The sequence below is a fragment of the Bos indicus genome, chromosome 1 (assembly GCF_029378745.1).
Source record: "Bos indicus isolate NIAB-ARS_2022 breed Sahiwal x Tharparkar chromosome 1, NIAB-ARS_B.indTharparkar_mat_pri_1.0, whole genome shotgun sequence".
NCBI classification, from domain to species: domain Eukaryota; kingdom Metazoa; phylum Chordata; class Mammalia; order Artiodactyla; family Bovidae; genus Bos; species Bos indicus.
In genome coordinates this window covers 148,859,350-148,877,072 of record NC_091760.1, presented here as the reverse complement: position 1 = coordinate 148,877,072, position 17,723 = coordinate 148,859,350, and the positions used below count along the sequence as shown (strand labels likewise).

At 48.2% G+C, this 17,723-nt stretch overlaps 1 protein-coding gene across 8 annotated transcripts in view; it reads right to left on the bottom strand.

Moving 5' to 3' along the window:
• Nucleotides 1–17,723, bottom strand: part of DOP1B (DOP1 leucine zipper like protein B) — a 131,178-nt gene that overhangs the window by 41,416 nt on the left and 72,039 nt on the right. For all 8 annotated transcript variants that reach the window (XR_011568658.1, XM_070796656.1, XM_070796671.1 and 5 more), the window contains 5 exons: nucleotides 8,659–8,811; nucleotides 7,373–7,473; nucleotides 5,984–6,174; nucleotides 1,176–2,778; nucleotides 347–458 (listed from right to left, as the gene is read on the bottom strand). Coding sequence is in view for 7 of the 8 variants with exons in the window: in XM_070796656.1 (XP_070652757.1) it covers nucleotides 347–458; nucleotides 1,176–2,778; nucleotides 5,984–6,174; nucleotides 7,373–7,473; nucleotides 8,659–8,811 (2,160 nt within the window). In the remaining variant the exon portion in view is untranslated. The remainder of the gene's footprint in view (nucleotides 1–346; nucleotides 459–1,175; nucleotides 2,779–5,983; nucleotides 6,175–7,372; nucleotides 7,474–8,658; nucleotides 8,812–17,723) is intronic.

Genomic DNA, 17,723 nt, shown 5'->3' with positions numbered 1-17,723 from the left:
TTTCTAGAGCAGAGTAATCAAAACATAAAATGCCTTCAAACTCCATAAAGTAAAAAAAAAAATACATGGAGAAAAGATCACATTCTATGCCACACTGGGCAAGGGCTGACATTGCCCACAGAGTGGCCAATGAGAACAAAACCACATGGGCGTTACTTACGTACGTACATTTGCACATATACTTGCACACAGGCTTGCGTTATTTGCATGTGTGCCACATGGCATTAATACTGACACACATGTCTGTATTACATACATACATTTCTTATTTGAAACAGACATAATCCCAAAGAAGACAAAACAATATGTGAAAACTGCCTCGAACTCGGGAAAAAAAGCAATTTACCTTTTTGCTTTGGTTGGGTTGTTCCAAAAGACAGAAATGACTAATGGTTGTTAGGCCTTCCAACAGAGTGAGTGGATAATCCGGGGAGATGTTTTCCCTCTTGGAGGTTATGCTTTGGTGAAGAAACGAGAAACTGGTTTTGAAAATCTTTAAGAATGAGGCCAGAAAAGTTTTTAATCCTAAACATAGAAACCACAGACATATCATCATCTTAAAACAAACTGGGACTCTCATAATGAAATACTGCTACAAAAATGACAGGCCTCTTTTGAACTGTTTTACATTTATCTGGTCGCTTTGGAAAAATGTTTCCAGATGTTTTAGGATTTCTGTACAGAGGATTCACACTTTTATTTCTGTTTTGCAAAAATAATGGAGACAGATTGACTTGTCCTACAACCCAGATCTGGCCTGGGTGGTCAGATGGAATTAAAAATAAAGGAATCCACATTCAGTTCCTTGTTACCCTCTTTTGACAATTCTAGCTAGGCTTCTGACTAGGTTGAAATGACCCTCCAACTGACGAGGGCCAATAAGCCATTCGTGACAAAAAGCTCTCATTAAACCAATAGGAATATGCCTCTTCCCAGGTGGCGCTAGTGGTAAAGAACCCGCCTGCCAAGGCAAGAGACATAGGAGACGTGGGTTCCATCTCTGGGTCGGGAAGATCTCCTGGAGGAGGAAATGGTAACCCACTCCAGAATCTTTGCCTGGAGGATCCCATGGACAGAGGAAACTGGCGGGCTACAGTCCACAGGGTCTCAGGAGAGTCGGACACGACTGAAGGGACTTAGCACCCAAGCACCAGTTGCCTCAAGGCTCACTGTACCTAAAGGACAGCTTCGCTGACTCGCTCTCATACTGCTTGACCAGCTCATCCAAGTTTTTGCAGATCTGGACAAGGAAGGGTGTTACAGTCCAGCCCAGGGACCTTCCGAAGTACGGCAAGGAATGCGTGACCAGGCTGACCCAGGCCGGGTGCATGCCGTAGCCATAGGCTGGCTGCAGGCCCTTGACCACGGCGGCCACCAGCAGCCCCTGCGATGTGAGCGGGTGGGGCCACACGTACTGCAGGGCCCTGATGGCCTGCTGGAAGTTCAGGGCCCGCCGCCACTCCCGGGGCAGGTCAGGCAGCTGCTCTGCCTCCTCGGGTGCCTGGCCCAGGTGGTGCTCCAGCACAATGAGCACCTGCAGCAGCTTTAGCAGCTCGATCTGCAGTGGGTGCTCGCTCCAGATCTGGTCCTGGCCCAGGTTGATGACATGCTCCTCCAGCACGCCCTCTTCCCGCAGGGCTCCTCCCGGCACAGCCGTGGCCAGCCCATAGCGCTTCTGGCTCGTGTACATGGAGGCAGACAGCGAGAGCAGGATGAACTCCTGTACCCGGCATCTCTGCAGCAGGCCCTGGATGAACTCCACGTTCTTGCCCTCGGCCGCCTTGGCCACCGAGACCAGCTCCGTCATCACCCTGATCAGGACCTCCACGCTCTTGACCTGCACATCCCGGTTGCCCAGGATGTCCCGGTGCGAGACCCTCAGGGAGCAAGGGTAATAGCTGCGGAGGAAACTGAGGCACAGGTAGGTGAGGAGCTCGATGAGCAGCGAGTGCGGGCACGTGCTGGGGGGCTGGCTTGGGAGCTTGCCGTAGAAGCTCTGGCCCCCCAGGGCCTCCTGGTGGCGGGCCAGGAGGTTGGAGATGAGGTTGAGGTGCGCCGTGGCGCTGGTGTCCACGCTGGTCCTGGACACGGCCTCGATGAACTCGCGTGGGTTGGTTTTGAGCACGGCCTCCAGCACTGAGAAGGCGTAGAGCACCCGCCGCGAGTCGTAGGGTTGCAGATAGAGCAGGATGTGCGCGAACAGGGCCTCCAGCCTCGCCTGCCTCTCACGCTGCTGCTTCCGCAGCCGGGCCGCCGTCAGCGCCTGCAGCTCCGCGGCCGCCTCCTCGTCGCTGGACGGCGGCGACTCCGAGGCCTGGGTCCGGTCCGAGTCCGCGCGCACCAAGCACGTGGGGCTGCCCACCTGCGGGCTGGGGGCCCGGGCGGCCGCAGCCAGGGGCGCGCAGCACTGCTCGCCGCCGCTCAGCTCCTGCGGGTAGTGCGCCGGCGAGGAGACGGAGGACGTGTTCTCGCTGCTGTCCGTGGCGCCGGAGCTCGTGTCCGCCGACTCGGTGCGCTCGCTGCCGTCCTCCGCAGTGGCGCGGGCCGGCCCGTCCAGCAGGTCCTCGAGGCGTGTGGGGCGGTCATGCTCGCGGGGCTCGCCGCCCACCAGGCACGTCTCGGGCTCCGTCTCCACCTCGGCCCAGATGGCCTCACGGTCCACCGTGGTGAGCTGGCTCAGGGGCGCGCCGTCTTCACAGCCTCCCTCTGGCAGCTCGGGTGCGTCCCACGCCTCCCCGAATGAGGCTTGCTTCCTGTTGAGCCAGCGGTGCCAGTCTTCTGCAAGGGACGGAATGACAGACAGCTTGAGAACAGAAGGGTTCGTTATGTCAGGCAGTTCCACGGTGATCTTGGTCTTAAAGGGAGGCAGCAAGATCAATATTAGTAAAACGCTCCATGGGGGCGGGTAAGGGGCAAGACAAATTCTTGGCAATATCTGGATGGGCTGGGATGATCCCCTGGAGGAGGAAATGGCAACCCACTCCAGTGTTCTTGCCTGGAGAATTTCATGGATGGCTAAGTGGCTTTCACTTTCACATAGAGAATATAACCAATATGATATAATAACTATAAATTGAGTATGCTCAGAGGCTCAGTCGTGTCTGACTCTTTAAGATCCCATGGACTGTGGTCCACCAGGTTCCTCTGTCCCTGGAATTCTCCAGGCAAGAATACTGGAGTGGGCTGCCATTTCCTTCTCCAGGGGATCTTCCCTACTCAGCGATCCATCCTGGGTCTCCCGCATTGCAGGTAGATTCTTCACCAACTGAGCCACCAGGGAAGCCCATAAATCTAGTGTAACCTTTAAAAATCATGAATCACTATGCTGGGCACGTGAAACTTGTGTAGCACTGTAAATCAACGATACTGCAATAAAAAATAAAGCATGAAAAAACAACAAAATGTAGTTCCTGCATGAAACGACAACACTAGAGTCTACGTTACATTACAGATGGAAGCTAGACAAGCAAAGTGAATAGGTCCTTTAAAACGTTCAAGAAATTGGGTAATTTAGTTATATTATCATAGACAATATAAATATACCAAGTTTAGGGGAAGGGTGATCTATAAAAATGCCTACGGTTTTCTCCCAGGACTTTCCTTTCAAAAAAAGGTACCCTATAGAAATGTCAACAGAAGGTTTTTCAAAACTGAAAGGGTATCGCTGAAATGTGCTGTATAAAGACAAACAAGTGAAGTGAAGTCGCTCAGTCGTGTCTGACTCTTGGCGACCCCATAGACTGTAGCCTACCAGGCTCCTCTGTCCACGGGATTTTCCAGGCAATAGTACTGGAGTGGATTGCCATTTCCTTCTCCAGGGGATCTTCCCAACCCAGGGCTTGAACCCAGGTTTCCCGCATTGTAGACAGACGCTTTACCGTCTGAGCCACCAGGGAAGTCCAAAGACAAAGCATCCGCAAAGAGCGAGCACAGAAACCTCATGGTGCAGGCCTGCAGAGGGCTACTGCTGGGCTTTCTAAAGACACATCCACATGCACGGATATGGAGCGAAGTGCAGAGTACATTGAGTATTCAAAGAAAACAGCAAGCTGCAGAATCTTGCTGTTCAGAAAAAGTCCGCTTAGGGAAGAGTATCTGTCATACGCAACTATGGTAATGTCTAGAGGATATCTGCTGAGCCATTAACTGTAAAGTGCTCTACTGGCTGGCATGGCAAGTGACTTTATTTGTGCTTTTATTTCCTGATTACTCCGATTTTTAAAATAAGCACTTGTCAGTACCTCTGAGATCAGAACACAGACAACGCTTTAAAGTGCTCAGGTCTCTTTTAAAAAGGAGTAAAAAGCCAGATGTCTTCGGCACTGCCAAACATTTTTAATAGGCAGCTTTCAACAAATCTATTCCATGAACATTAAGCCAGGTTAGGAAAGAAGGAAGGATAAGATATGAGAAATATGAGCTTCCTGTTGTTCCACTTTAAACAGTATTTAAAAATGAGTTTTCCGAAGGACTACCGCAGTAGCGAGGAGGGGAAGTAGAACCCTTCTGGTTGTTTCCATGGAGCGAACAGGGCAGAAGAAGACACATTTTTTTCTTAACAGGCAGGTAGCATTAGACAGGGTTAGAAGACGCAGCAGGAAGTGCCCCGAGACTTGTAACACCTGATGGGCTGTAGAGTTTCTTGTTAAAGCAAAGAAATGCTTCAAAATTGATCTGCCATAAATGAAGACCAAACTTTTAAGAAGGTGCTTAGTTTACAGTTCTTTGTATTTTACTTTCTTATAAGTGTGGAGTAATAAAATGCCTCCTAGTTTTTAGGCAGGGAACCTCGTAAAGAGAGGAAGCCACCTGGGAACCTTTGCTTTTTTGGGTGTTGGGCTGCATTCCTCTGTAAGATGAGACTGACGAACACTGAGTATTTACAACCCACTAAGCGGACACGACTGATCAACTTCACTTTCACTTTTTACTTTCATGCACTGGAGAAGGAAATGGCACCCCACTCCAGTGTTCTTGCCTGGAGAATCCCAGGGACGGGGGGAGCCTGGTGGGCTGCCGTCTATGGGGTCGCACAGAGTCGGACACGACTGAAGTGACTTAGCAACTTAGCAAGCTAAACAAACTAGTCAAAGTCTGTAAAGCCATTGCTTAGAGAACTAACTGCAGGAAGTCATAAAATACACTATTGTGGGAAGTAATGTTAGACCATAAACTATGCTAGGTATTAATCACTGAAATTCAATGAAATCATCTGTTTCATTTCAGTCTTTCTTTTCTTTTTCCTATCTCTTTTCTATTCTTTAAAATTTAGTTAAAGATGCCTCTGAAAATTCTCAGAGCCCAGAGGTCTGTTTCTTCTACTTCTCTGATTTTAGGTTAAAGCTTGAAAGAACCTTGGAGAGCAGATAGAAACCACTTACCTTGTTGACGGTTCTTGAGCAGAAGTGATTTTTATATAGCACAGCTGATTAGCTTACATGCAGGTTTCGACATGCTCGATCATTCATACCTGGGGAAAACCTCTGCTCTCCCATCCCAGGTCTGAGAAGAGCTAGCCTGGCCAGCCCAAAATGACCTTCTCACCAGACCTCAGACTTCCTTCCTAAGTGAAGAGGTGGCCTTGAAGACCTTCAGATGGATGGTCTGTTTTTCTCTTCTACTACCTTGGATGTGCTTAAAGTGCTTTCTCCAGCAAAAGAACCAAGAATCAGCTATATTTATTGGAACATGGGTTGCTAGTATTTTCCTTTTTAATATAAAAAAAAAAATCATATATTTTTCAGTGAAAACAACAAACCTACGACTTAGCACTTCTAAGTGCTGGTTCGTCTGATCCGGAAATTTTAGGAGGCCCCACCAAGTACCTCCCCCACCTTTCCAATCTGGCGAAACCATCCTGTCGGTCTGAGTGCCTTGACTGTGGCCCCAGAGTGGCAGGGAGGTCCCGGATGCTCCTTCCCTCCCTCTGGGCCCAGGGTCCCCGGGATGCAGGGCCGGCCTGGCCCCCGAGTGGTGTGCTCACCTGCCGAATTCTCCCTCGTGAGGCAGTGGATGGCGGTCCGCTGGGTCTTGGGCTGCAGCAGCAGCAGGAGCACGGGCTCCAGGATGCGGGCCGCATCGCCCAGGGAGAGAGCCCGCACCAGCCAGCCCTGGGCGGCGGCCCCAATGGCCCCGTCCGAGCTGCCCAGGCTGTCCAGCACCACGAACAGGGACCTGCCATGGAGAGGGGGCAGGGGTGTGGATGCGTACCGTCAGGGCGGTCAGGACACCCTCGGGGAGTTCCACCCAGGGAGGCTGGACTTGCAGGCCCACGCAGGCGAGGACCACGAGGTCAACCCTGCTTCCAGCTAGGGTCGCTGTTGCTGGTTTGTTGTTGAGTTGCTAAATCAGGGGAGCTTTTAAAAATGCTGATGCCTGGGCCTCCTCACAAATGCGGGGGCAGGTGCGGTACATTAAGACCAGCTGGAATCTCTCCAAGGCTTCATGTCTGACCCCACATCTAGGGCTCCAGGAACAAGGTAAACAAGAAAGTGAAGTCACTCAGTCGTGTCCGACTCCTTGTGACCCCACAGACTGTAGCCCACCAGGCTCCTTCATCCATGGGATTCTCCAGGCAAGAATACTGGAGCGGGTTGCCATTTCCTTCTCCAGGGGATCATCCCCTCCCAGGGATCGAACCCAAGTCTCCTGCCTTGTAGGCAGACACTTTACCCTCTGAGACACCAGGGAAGCTTACAAGAAACAAGGTAGGGGATTTTTAAAAACCAACGTAGAACAGAACATGCCTGTAATAAAATGCATGGTTTTTGGCCTGGGATTGAGGACATTCAGCTGCACACACTCAGTGTGGCGGCCACCCCAGTTAAGACCCATGTGCGTGCGTGCTCTGTTGTGTCCTACTCTTTGCAACCCCACGGATGGTAGCCTGCCAGGTCCCTCTGTCTATGGGATTTCCCAGGCAAGAATACTGGAATGGGTTGCCTTTTCCTTCTTCAGGGGATCTTCCTGACCCAGGGATCGAACCTGCATCTCCCGCACTGACTGGCAGGTGGGTTCTTTACCACTGAGCTGCTGGGGAAGCCCGGCCAAAATTTACCCCTCCTCATTTTCCTACCAAGCCCCCTCGGGGGGCTCGTTCTGCCAGCTCCTCAGGTGACTCTGAGGCATGCGGGGCTTCCTCCCTTCATGATCAAGGCAAGAAACCCCCCACGAGGTATTCACCCGTATGGCCTGGATTCACTGAGAGGACCCCAGGAATCTCTCTGCATCAAGAACACCCGGCGGGGGTGGGGCTGGTTTCCGTTTCACATGTCTCCCCAATCCTAGCCTGGTACGCTGACCCAGCCCCTCCCCAAAGTGTCCTTTTCCTTTAAGGGTTAAGTTATTAGAAAAAAAAAAAAGTCCCCGTCACCTGTCAAAGGAGCGATTGTGAGACGTCACTCTGCTGCCCTGGATCTCTCTGGTCAGGTGCCAGATGACAGAAAATCGAAACAGAGCTTCCAACCTGGTTCCCTTGAACAGGAGAGAAAACGGGAGTGAGGCGCCTGTTTCTTAACAGAACGGCGTTCTCAGTGGTCGTGAGCCCCATTTAAATGACAGACGAGAACTCAGCGAAAAGAGGGCAAGCAGCGTAGAGATGCCTGAGTTAAGGAGCCTGGTGTCTGGAGGGGCAGTCCGTGTTCCAGACTCCATGATGACCAGAGTCCAGGGCCTCGTGAGCCCCATTTAAATGACAGACGAGAACTCAGCGAAAAGAGGGCAAGCAGCGTAGAGATGCCTGAGTTAAGGAGCCTGGTGTCTGGAGGGGCAGTCCGTGTTCCAGACTCCATGATGACCCGAGTCCAGGGCCACAGCTAGGCCTGCGGCTAGAGAAGAACATGAGGCATGGCCTCCTCGTGGCCCTTGGCAGTGCCATCCCCAACCTCTTTGGCACCAGCTTCACGGAAGACAACTTTTTTCCATGGACTGGGGTCAGGGCGGGGGATGGTTTCGGAAGGATTCCATGCTCGTGACAGTTATTGTGCTCTTCATTTCTCATTTAATACCACCGCTGATCTGACAGCAGGTTCTGCTCTGCAGCCCAGAGCCTGGGGACCCCTGGCTTAGCGGACAGGACCTGACTGCAGTGCAGAGCAAGGGCTCCGGGGGTGACACATTCTCCGCAGCTGCCTGCTTCACCCAGAGCTCTGGGGGCTCTGCAAGCATCACGGGAGCCTGGGCAGATGTCCCTGGTGAGCTTGGATACAACACACGGGGTGGCTCATGCTTCTGTGGGACTTCCGGTCCTGAAATTACTGATGTATTAAAATGCTGCTGATGCAACCCCCCTTCCCGTTAAACAGGATGTCCATTGAGCCCCAGAATGGCTCCTGTCGGATACAGTTGAGTCTGCCTGAGAGCTTCCCTGATAGCTCAGATGGTAAAGAATCCTCCTGCGATGTGAGAGACTTGGGTTTGATCCCTGGGTTGGGAAGATCCCCTGGAGGAAGGCATGGCAACCCACTCCAGTATTCTTGCCTGGAGAATCCCACAGACAGAGGAGCCTGGTGGGCTACAGTCTGTAGGGCCGCAAAGAGTTGGACATGACTGAATGACTAACACATGCCACCACGTGACACCTGGGCCGCGGGGGCGGGGTTGGGGGTGGTAGGTGTCAGGACCGGGGTCAGACGGAGGTCGCCGGCTGCAGAGACTCACCTTGTCAGGGTTCAGGAGGGCGTGGCAGATGATGTCCTCGCAGATGTTGGCTGTGGGGGCCAGGCAGTGCAGCCGGTAGAACAACTCCACACACGTGATGTGATGCTCCCGGGTCTCCTTGTTCAGCTGATTCCAAAGCACACGAGCCACCCTCTGGACAGAGGGGAGACTGGGTGAACACCGCCAAGTCCTGCCCCTTTCCTCCTTTGGCAGGCCAGTCTGGCCCCCAGCTGCTGGTTCCTGCCTACCTTTGCTATGTGAGCATCCTTAATGCACAAAGAACCACCACCGCCAGGTGAAAAGAGCCACATCACAGTCCCCTCAGGAGCCACCAGGTGAGGGGAATGGCACAGGTGGAAGGTGGGGGTCGGCCACCAGGACACTGCAGCTCTAGCCCAGACCTCTGCTTTCAGAGGGGAATCACCTGGCAGCAAGCACCTGGTGATGATGGAGATGTCCTCTCAATCAGCACACACCAAGGCTCGCTACGAGCTGGTGCTGGGGTGCCAGGGTTGTGCCCTCTAGGAAGTTTGGGGGCAGATCTGTGGTGGTCGCTGTCCTGGGGTAGTCACCCCAGCACCCTAAAACCAGTGGCTGGCTCTAACTGGTGTTCAGCTTTAATCCCACAAACTTGCTTCTTCCCATTTCTATGCTCAATGCTGTAGCAGAGGCCGGGCTCATCTTCAGGCCCAAACTGTATCCCAGGATCAAGTCCTTCATCTCCTCAACTCTGATCTCAGCTCTTTAAACGTATGATGTCTGCGAGTGACTTCAGCCCCTTCCCAAGTTCCTGGGGACACCAGCAGGACCAACCAGGGTGAGACTCAAAAAGAAGGCTGGTTCCCACTCCTAGGAGGGGGAATTTCTGAAGGTATTTTTTTGGGGGGTCATGGAAAAAGATGATGTCTGACAGATTATGTTTTAGAGACCTTGTACATCAAAGAACTTCTTTTGACTCATTTATTTTTGAGCTTCCCTGGTGGCTCAGACGGTAAGGAAATTGCCTACAGTGCAGGAGACACAGGTTCGATCCCTGGGTTGGGAAGATGCCCTGGAGAAGGAAATGGTTACCCACGCCAGTGTTCTCACCTGGACAGAGGTGAGATTGTCATCAGTCTCAGATGACAGAGGAGCCTGGCAGGCTACAGTCCGTGGGGTCGCAAAGAGTCGGACACTACTTGAGCGACTAATACATTTCTGTTTGACAAAACTCTTCTTTGCACAGATCAAATTAATCTCTGACTGGCTTGAGACCCTAACCATTATTTATTTTTTACTTAAGGAAATGTGATTTCCAATTATCAAGTTACACGTAAACTTCATACAAACATCCTGTCAACTACAAATTGACACTTGCCAAGAGCATCGCCAGCGACAGAACAACAAGGGCATTTGCCATCTGCCTCCCAGAGACTGAACCCTGTGCTGCTGCAGCTGCTGACCAGGGTGGAGGGAGGAACCCTGTGCTCCAGGGAATCTGATGATGGGACGGGTCTTTAGATAGTTAGATATTTTCAAGAACTGACTTGAACTGATCCCCATCTTTGCATCTCTTCATATCTAGAAAGGGCTTCCCTGGTAGCTCAGCTGGTAAAGAATCCGCCTGCAATGCAGGAGACCCCGGTTCGATCCCCGGGAGAAGGGATAGGCTACCCACTCCAGTATTCTAGCCTGAAGAATTCCATGGACTGTATAGTCCACAGGCTCACAAAGAGTTGGACGCGACTTTCATTTTCATATCTAGAAAAGCACTAAATCCCTTCATGGTGACATCAGCTCCTCCTGACTAGCAGAAAACCTCTTGTAAAGTAAATGCTTCATTGCACTAAACTCCTCCTTCACCGAAATCTTATACATTGACCTTCTAGGAAGGACTGATGCTGAAGCTGAAACTCTAATACTTTGGCCACCTGATGCGAAGAACTGACTCATTTGAAAAGACCCTGATGCTGGGAAAGATTGAAGGTGGGAGGAGAAGGGGACGACAGAGGATGAGATGGTTGGATGGCATCATTGACTCAATGGACATGAGTTTGAGTAAGCTCTAGGAGTTGGTGATGGACAGGGAGGCCTGGCATGCTGCAGTCCATGGGGTCGCAAAGAGTCAGACACGACTGAGTGACTGAACTGAACTGAAGGTTTAATATAAGTTAAATATTGTTATACCTTTTACAAGTTTGTCAGCAAAGAAAGAACCTCAAGTGAGGAAACTTCTAAAAAATGTAAATGAGATATGAGCTTTTAGATAAACTTTATTAAGAATAATTATGCTTCAGGAATGTCTATCTAAAATAGTCTCTCCAGATCGGGGTAAGTTATATTTATAGGGTTTGTGTTAAACTAAGTGATGAAAGTTTATTGAGTAGCGAAGTCATTTCCAAATAAAATAAAGTAGTCCCTTTCCTGGCAGTCCCTAGGGCAAATTTATGCGTAAGATGCTCCATTTGGAAGCTTTAAAGGTTTTTTGGAGGGTTTTTGAGACTTGACATTGATCACAAAAAAACACGCCTGCCCATTCATCATCTTTGCCTTCTCAGTCCCTATGCTCTGGACATTTTCTTCAGATCAGATCAGTCGCTCAGTTGTGTCCAACTCTTTGAGACCCCATGAATTGCAGCACGCCAGGCCTCCCTGTCTATCACCAACTCCCGGAGTTCACCCAGACTCACGTCCATCGAGTCAGTGATGCCATCCAGCCATCTCATCCTCTGTCGTCCCCTTCTCCTCTTGCCCCCAATCCCTCCCAGCATCAGAGTCTTTTCCAATGAGTCAACTCTTCGCATGAGGTGGCCAAAGTACTGGAGTTCCAGCTTTAGCATCATTCCTTCCAAAGAAATCCCAGGGCTGATCTCCTTCAGAATGGACTGGTTGGATCTCCTTGCAGTCCAAGGGACTCTCAAGAGTCTTCTCCAACACCACAGTTCAAAAGCATCAATTCTTCGGTGCTCAGCCTTCTTCACAGTCCAACTCTCACATCCATACATGACCACAGGAAAAACCATAGCCTTGACTAGACGAACCTTTGTTGGCAAAGTAATGTCTCTGCTTTTGAATATGCTATCTAAGTTGGTCATAAATTTCCTTCCAAGGAGTAAGCGTCTTTTAATTTCATGGCTGCAGTCACCATCTGTAGTGATTTTGGAGCCCAGAAAAATAGTTTGACACTGTTTGCACTGTTTCCCCATCTATTTGCCATGAAGTGATGGAACCGGATGCCATGATCTTTGTTTTCTGAATGTTGAGCTTTAAGCCAATTTTTTCACTTTCCACTTTCACTTTCATCAAGAGGCTTTTGAGTTCCTCTTCACTTTCTGCCATAAGGGTGGTGTCATCTGCATATCTGAGGTTATTGAGATTTCTCCTGGCAATCTTGATTCCAGCTTGTGTTTCTTCCAGTCCAGCATTTCTCATGATGTACTCTGCATATAAGTTAAATAAACAGGGTGACAATATACAGCCTTGATGAACTCCTTTTCCTATTTGGAACCAGTCTGTTGTTCCATGTCCAGTTCTAACTGTTGCTTCCTGACCTGCATACAAATTTCTCAAGAGGCAGGTCAGGTGGTCTGGTATTTCCATCTCTTTCAGAATTTCCCACAGTTTATTGTGATCCACACAGTCAAAGGCTTTGGCATAGTCAATAAAGCAGAAATAGATGTTTTTCTGGAACTCTCTTGCTTTTTCCATGATCCAGAGGATGTTGGCAATTTGATCTCTGGTTCCTCTGCCTTTTCTAAAACATTTTCTTAGTGGCTGGCAATCTGCCATTACTACTTAGAAAGGGCAGGGCACTCTTGGGACATCTGACCTTACTCTTGCTGGCACTGTAGGCAGAATGAACGCTGGTATGTAAGCTGTTTCATGGGAACAAGAAAAAGGCTAGAGGATCTGGGACCAGCCTGACGCCTGGAGTCTGAGAACCTGGGGCGCACCCTGGCTGAGTGTATAGGTTGCTTTACCGTCTCTAGTTCCAGCATCTCAACGTGGGCAGGCTCCAGCCCTGTCTTGTTCTTGAGAACCTGGTAACATTAAGATATAATGTATACTCCAGTGCTTGGCAAGTAGCACGTGCTCAGGTACGTACTAAATCTGAATCAAAATAAAAATCAAGGCTTCAGAAAGAACTCATAAAAGCATACCCAAACAAGAGGAAAGTACTGAGTGCTTTCCTATCATTCTTATTCTATTAATAGCCTTCCAAGAATTCATGGATGAAATTCTTTCTTCTCTTTTCCTCTCTGTGCCTATGATGTAGCTATGCCAAACTCTGTGATGTATGCGGGACCAGGGAAAAAGATCTGCCCAGTCACCACGGTTCCAAGTTCTACAGAGTCAAGAACTATACTGTGACTCAACTTTGGTAGCAAGGAAGACAGGGAGAATGAGGGGAAGAAGCTGAAGAGCAACTAAATCCATAATCTGCCAGGACCCAACATCATGAATGGGGCTAGACTGAACATACCATGGACCCTCTCCCAGTGAAAATTATAGAAAAAGAAAACAGCCAGCCATTTAGAGTTGCTGGACAGTATCCTAAGGGCATTCAAGAAATGAGGAAAAACTCATTTCATAGAGAATCCACGAAAATTCCAGCACAAGAAGCAATAAGTCGATGGCACTTCAACTACGACCCCGTCCACTTCTCAATCCAGGTTGACTTGATAGCGGGTGGCCAGAAGATGGGACTCCTCTCCTCCCAGCTTCCCAGCTAATAATAAGGCTTTTGCATCTCCCTGGGAGGAACAGGCCGCCAGTATTTTACTCCTCTGCCCTGGCTCTTGGATGGAGGCTCTATCTAAGCATAGCAGGCTAAGAACACTCATCACTCATTAGGAGAGGAAAAGAGGCACACCCAGAAGACGAGAGGCTACCACCCCGCCCAGCACCCTGCAAGGAAATCACACCAAGAGAAGCAGACAACTGACCCAGTTACAGCTCTTCCTGCACAACAGGATCCAGAGATTTTGCCCAGGGGGAGAGGTGGGCCACAAAACAGAGTTGCTCAGCTCTCTATAAGGGAGTGTAGGATAAGGTCAAGCCTAGGAGTGCTCTCAGAAATAACAAGAGGTTTTAATGGTAAGTAATTAAGAGGAGGCTGCTAGCTCCATGACAGCAACAGGCTACACCAAAGGCCAGCTCATTTACCAGAAATAAACAGGGACACATCTTGTCTTATTTTATTAAAGTCACTCAGCAACCCCATGGACTCTACAGTCCATGGAATTCTCCAGGCTAGAATACTGGAGTGGGTAGCCTTTCCCTTATCCAGGGTATCTTCCCAACCCAGGGACTGAACCCAGGTCTCCCACATTGCTTCCCTGGTGGCTCAGACGGTAAAGTGTCTGTCTACAATGCAGGAGACCGGGGTTCAATCCCTGGGTTGGGAAAATCCCCTGGAGAAGGAAATGGCAATCCACTCCAGTACTATTGCCTGGAAAATCCCGTGGACAGAGGAGCCTGGTAGGCTACAGTCTATGGGGTCGCAAAGAGTCAGACACGACTGAGCGACTTCACGTTCACTCCCACATTGCAGGAGGATTCTTTATCAGCTGAGCCACAAGGGAAGCCCAAGAACACTGGAGTGGGTATCCTGTCACTTCCCCAGTGGGTCTTCCCGACCCAGGAACTGAACCAGGGTCTCCTGCATTGCAGGCGGTTTCTTTACCAACTGAGCTAACAGGAACACAGAGAGCTAGGAAAACCTCCTGTGTCAAAACAAATCTCTAAGACTGGCCTCAAAAAACTACTTGAGACAGGGACTTCCCTGGGGGCCCAGTGGTTAAGAATCTGCCTTCCAATGCAGGGGATGTGGATTCATCCCGGGGTAGGGAAGTAAAAGGTCCTACATGCCACAGGGCAACTAAGCCGGCAGCTGCAACAAAGATCCTGCATGCCACAACTAAGACCCAACACAGCCAGAAAAATAATATATTTATATACACACACACATAAACAAACATTAAAAGAAAAAACCTACCTGAGTCAAGAGTATAAATCGGATCAGGCTGTGGAGTAATTTGTGCCCCAGGGCACTGTTAAAAATAATAGAGCCATCATCCAGTGATTAGTGGAGCCTAACATCTGGGTGTGATACCAACAGAGTTTAACAGAAATCAGGGAAAGTCAATGAAAACCTTGCTAAAATCACCATCATCTCAAGAGTGGCTGCACATTCCTAAGGCAGCAGCCTCCAAGGAGCAGCACCAAATGCCTCACCCTGCAGGGGAAACAAACTAAAAACAGTCAAGTCACTAAACAAACAACAGAGACAACAATAGCAACAGTCACTGGTGGGAGTTGGAGGGAGGGGCCAGAATACAGAGTCACAACAATGTATTGTCTAAAATGTTGAGTCTTCAATAAAGGTTACAAGACATGGCAAAGATACAAGAAAATATGACCCACACATAGGGATTAAAGAAGCAGACAGCAGAAGCCAAGAGAGGAACCAGATTTAACAAAGACTTCAAAGGAGCCATTACACATGTGTTCGAAGAACTAAAGGAAACCATGTTCAAAGAAGAAAAAAAAAAAAGTATGATGACAACGCCTCATCAAATAGACGATAACAAGAAGAAGTCAAAAATTATTACAAAAAGGAAACTCTGGAGTTGAAAGTACAATAACAAATGAAAAATTCCCTAAAGGGGGCTCAACAGTTTATTTGAACTAGCAGAACAGTCAGTGAAAAAATATTGATAAAAATCATGAAATCTGAAGTATATAGAAAAAAAAAAATAATGAAAAATGAATAGAGCTTTAGAGAAACGTTCAGAATACCATTAAGGGCACCAGCATACACATACGTGGAGTGCCAGGCCAGGAGAAAGAAATGAGCCGAAAAAAAAATTTAAAGAAATTAGGGCTGAAAACTTCCCAAACTTGATGAAAAACCTCAATCTACATATCCAAGAAGCTCAACGTATTCCAAGAAGGATAAATACAAAGAGATCCACACCCAGACACATCCTAGTGGAATGATAAAGGACAGAGAAAATCTTGAAAGCAACAAGAGAAAATTGATTTGATAATTTACAAGCAAACCCTAGTAAGGTAACAGCCAACTTTTCATCAGAAACAAGGGAAGCCAAAAGACTGGTGGACGACATATTCAAACAATTAATTCAAATGCAGGTTCACTCAAACATTTAGCTGAGCATTTGTTATGGATTATTAAACAGGTGCTGCTTTAAATATTTTATAATCAAGTGTACGTGGAAAAGATTAAAGTGGGCTTATTCTTTGATTCAACGTGTTGAAAGACAAAAAAAAAAAGAAACAAGATCTTATATCCCATAAATCTATCTTATATAAAGGACAGAAAAATAAAGACATTTCTAGATAAAGAAAATCTAACAGATTTTGTTGCTGGTAGCTGTACTTTACAAGACTAATGGAAAAGTTCTTTAGGGTGAAAATAATTGACCCCAGACAGTTATCTGAATCCATACAAAAAGCAAAGACCACCAGAAAAAGTAATTATGTAATTATAAAGAGACAGCATGAATGCATATTCCTTCTCTTTTCTTCTTACAAATAATTTTAAAAACCAGTTGTGTAGAACAATAGGTGCACACTGCACTGCTGTCCCATCACTTGTGGACAAGTATTTTACAACAGTACAAGCAAAGGTGGACTGGAGTAAAGAAACAGTGCCAGGTGTAAACTTGAACCCACAAGTGAAGAGAGCCAGAATGGGGGACATGCAACAACAGACTGGTTCAAAATCTGGAAAGGCGTGTGTCAAGGCTGTGTATCCCACCTTGCTTATTTAACTTACATGCAGAGTGTGAAGGAATCAGTCACTAGGTTGTGTCTGACTCTGCAATCCCATGGACTGTAGCCTGCCAGGCTCCTCTGTCCACAAAATTCTCTAGGCGCGAATACTGGAGTGTGTTGTCATACCTTCCTCCAGGGGATCTTCCCAACTGAGGGACTGAACCAGGGTTTCCTACATTTCAGGCAGATTCTTTACCATCTGAGCCATCACAGAAGCCCTATATGCAGAGCACATCATATAAAATGCCGGGCTGGATGAACCTTAAGCTGGAATCAAGACTGCCAGGAGAAATATCAATAACCTCAGGTATGCGGATGACACCACCCTCATGGCAGAAAGAGAAGAGGAACTAAAGAGCCTCCTGATGAAAGTGAAAGAGAGTGAAAAAGATGGCTTAAAATTCAAAAAACGAAGATCATGGCATCCAGTCCTATCACTTCATGGCAAACAGATGGGGAAACAATGAAAACAGTGACAGACTTTATTTTCTTGGGTTTCAAAATCATTGCAAATGGTGACTGCAGCCATGAAATTAAAAGATGTTTGTTCCTTGGAAGAAAAGCTAAGACCAACCTAGACAGTATATTAAAAAGCAGAGACAAAGGTCAGTTTGCTAACAAAGGTCCATCTAGTCAAAGTTATGGTTTTTCCAGTAGTCATGTATGGATATGAGAGCTGGACTATAAAGAAAGCTGAGCGCTGAAGAATTGATGCTTTTGAACTGTGGGGTTGGAGAAGACTCTTGAGAGTCCCTTGGACAGCAAGGAGATTCAACCAGTCAATTCTAAAGGAGATCAGCCCTGGGTGTTCACTGGAATGACTGATGTTGAAGCTGAAACTCCAATACTTTGGCCAATACTCCAATACTGAGAGCCGACTCATTGGAAAAGACCCTGATGCTGGGAAAGATTGAAGGTGGGAGGAAAAGGGCACAAGAGAGGATGAAATGGTTGAACGGCATCACCAATCCAGTGGACACAAGTTTGAGCAAATTTTGGGAGATTATGAAGGACAGGGAAGCCTGGCATGCTGCAGTCCATGGGATCACAAAGAGTCGGACACAACTAAGCAACTGAACAACCAAACTCTACGAATATATACTTGTTTTCCTTTCTTTTACCAAGTTCTTAAAATATCATAAGATTATACAGTCACATGTTGTTCAGTTTATAACATACCTAGATGTACTCTGCATAATAACAACAGTACAAGGGAAAAGGAACAGAGCTATTCAAGAGGTGAAAAAGGGTCAGTCAGTCATGTCTGACTCTCTGCGACCCCGTGG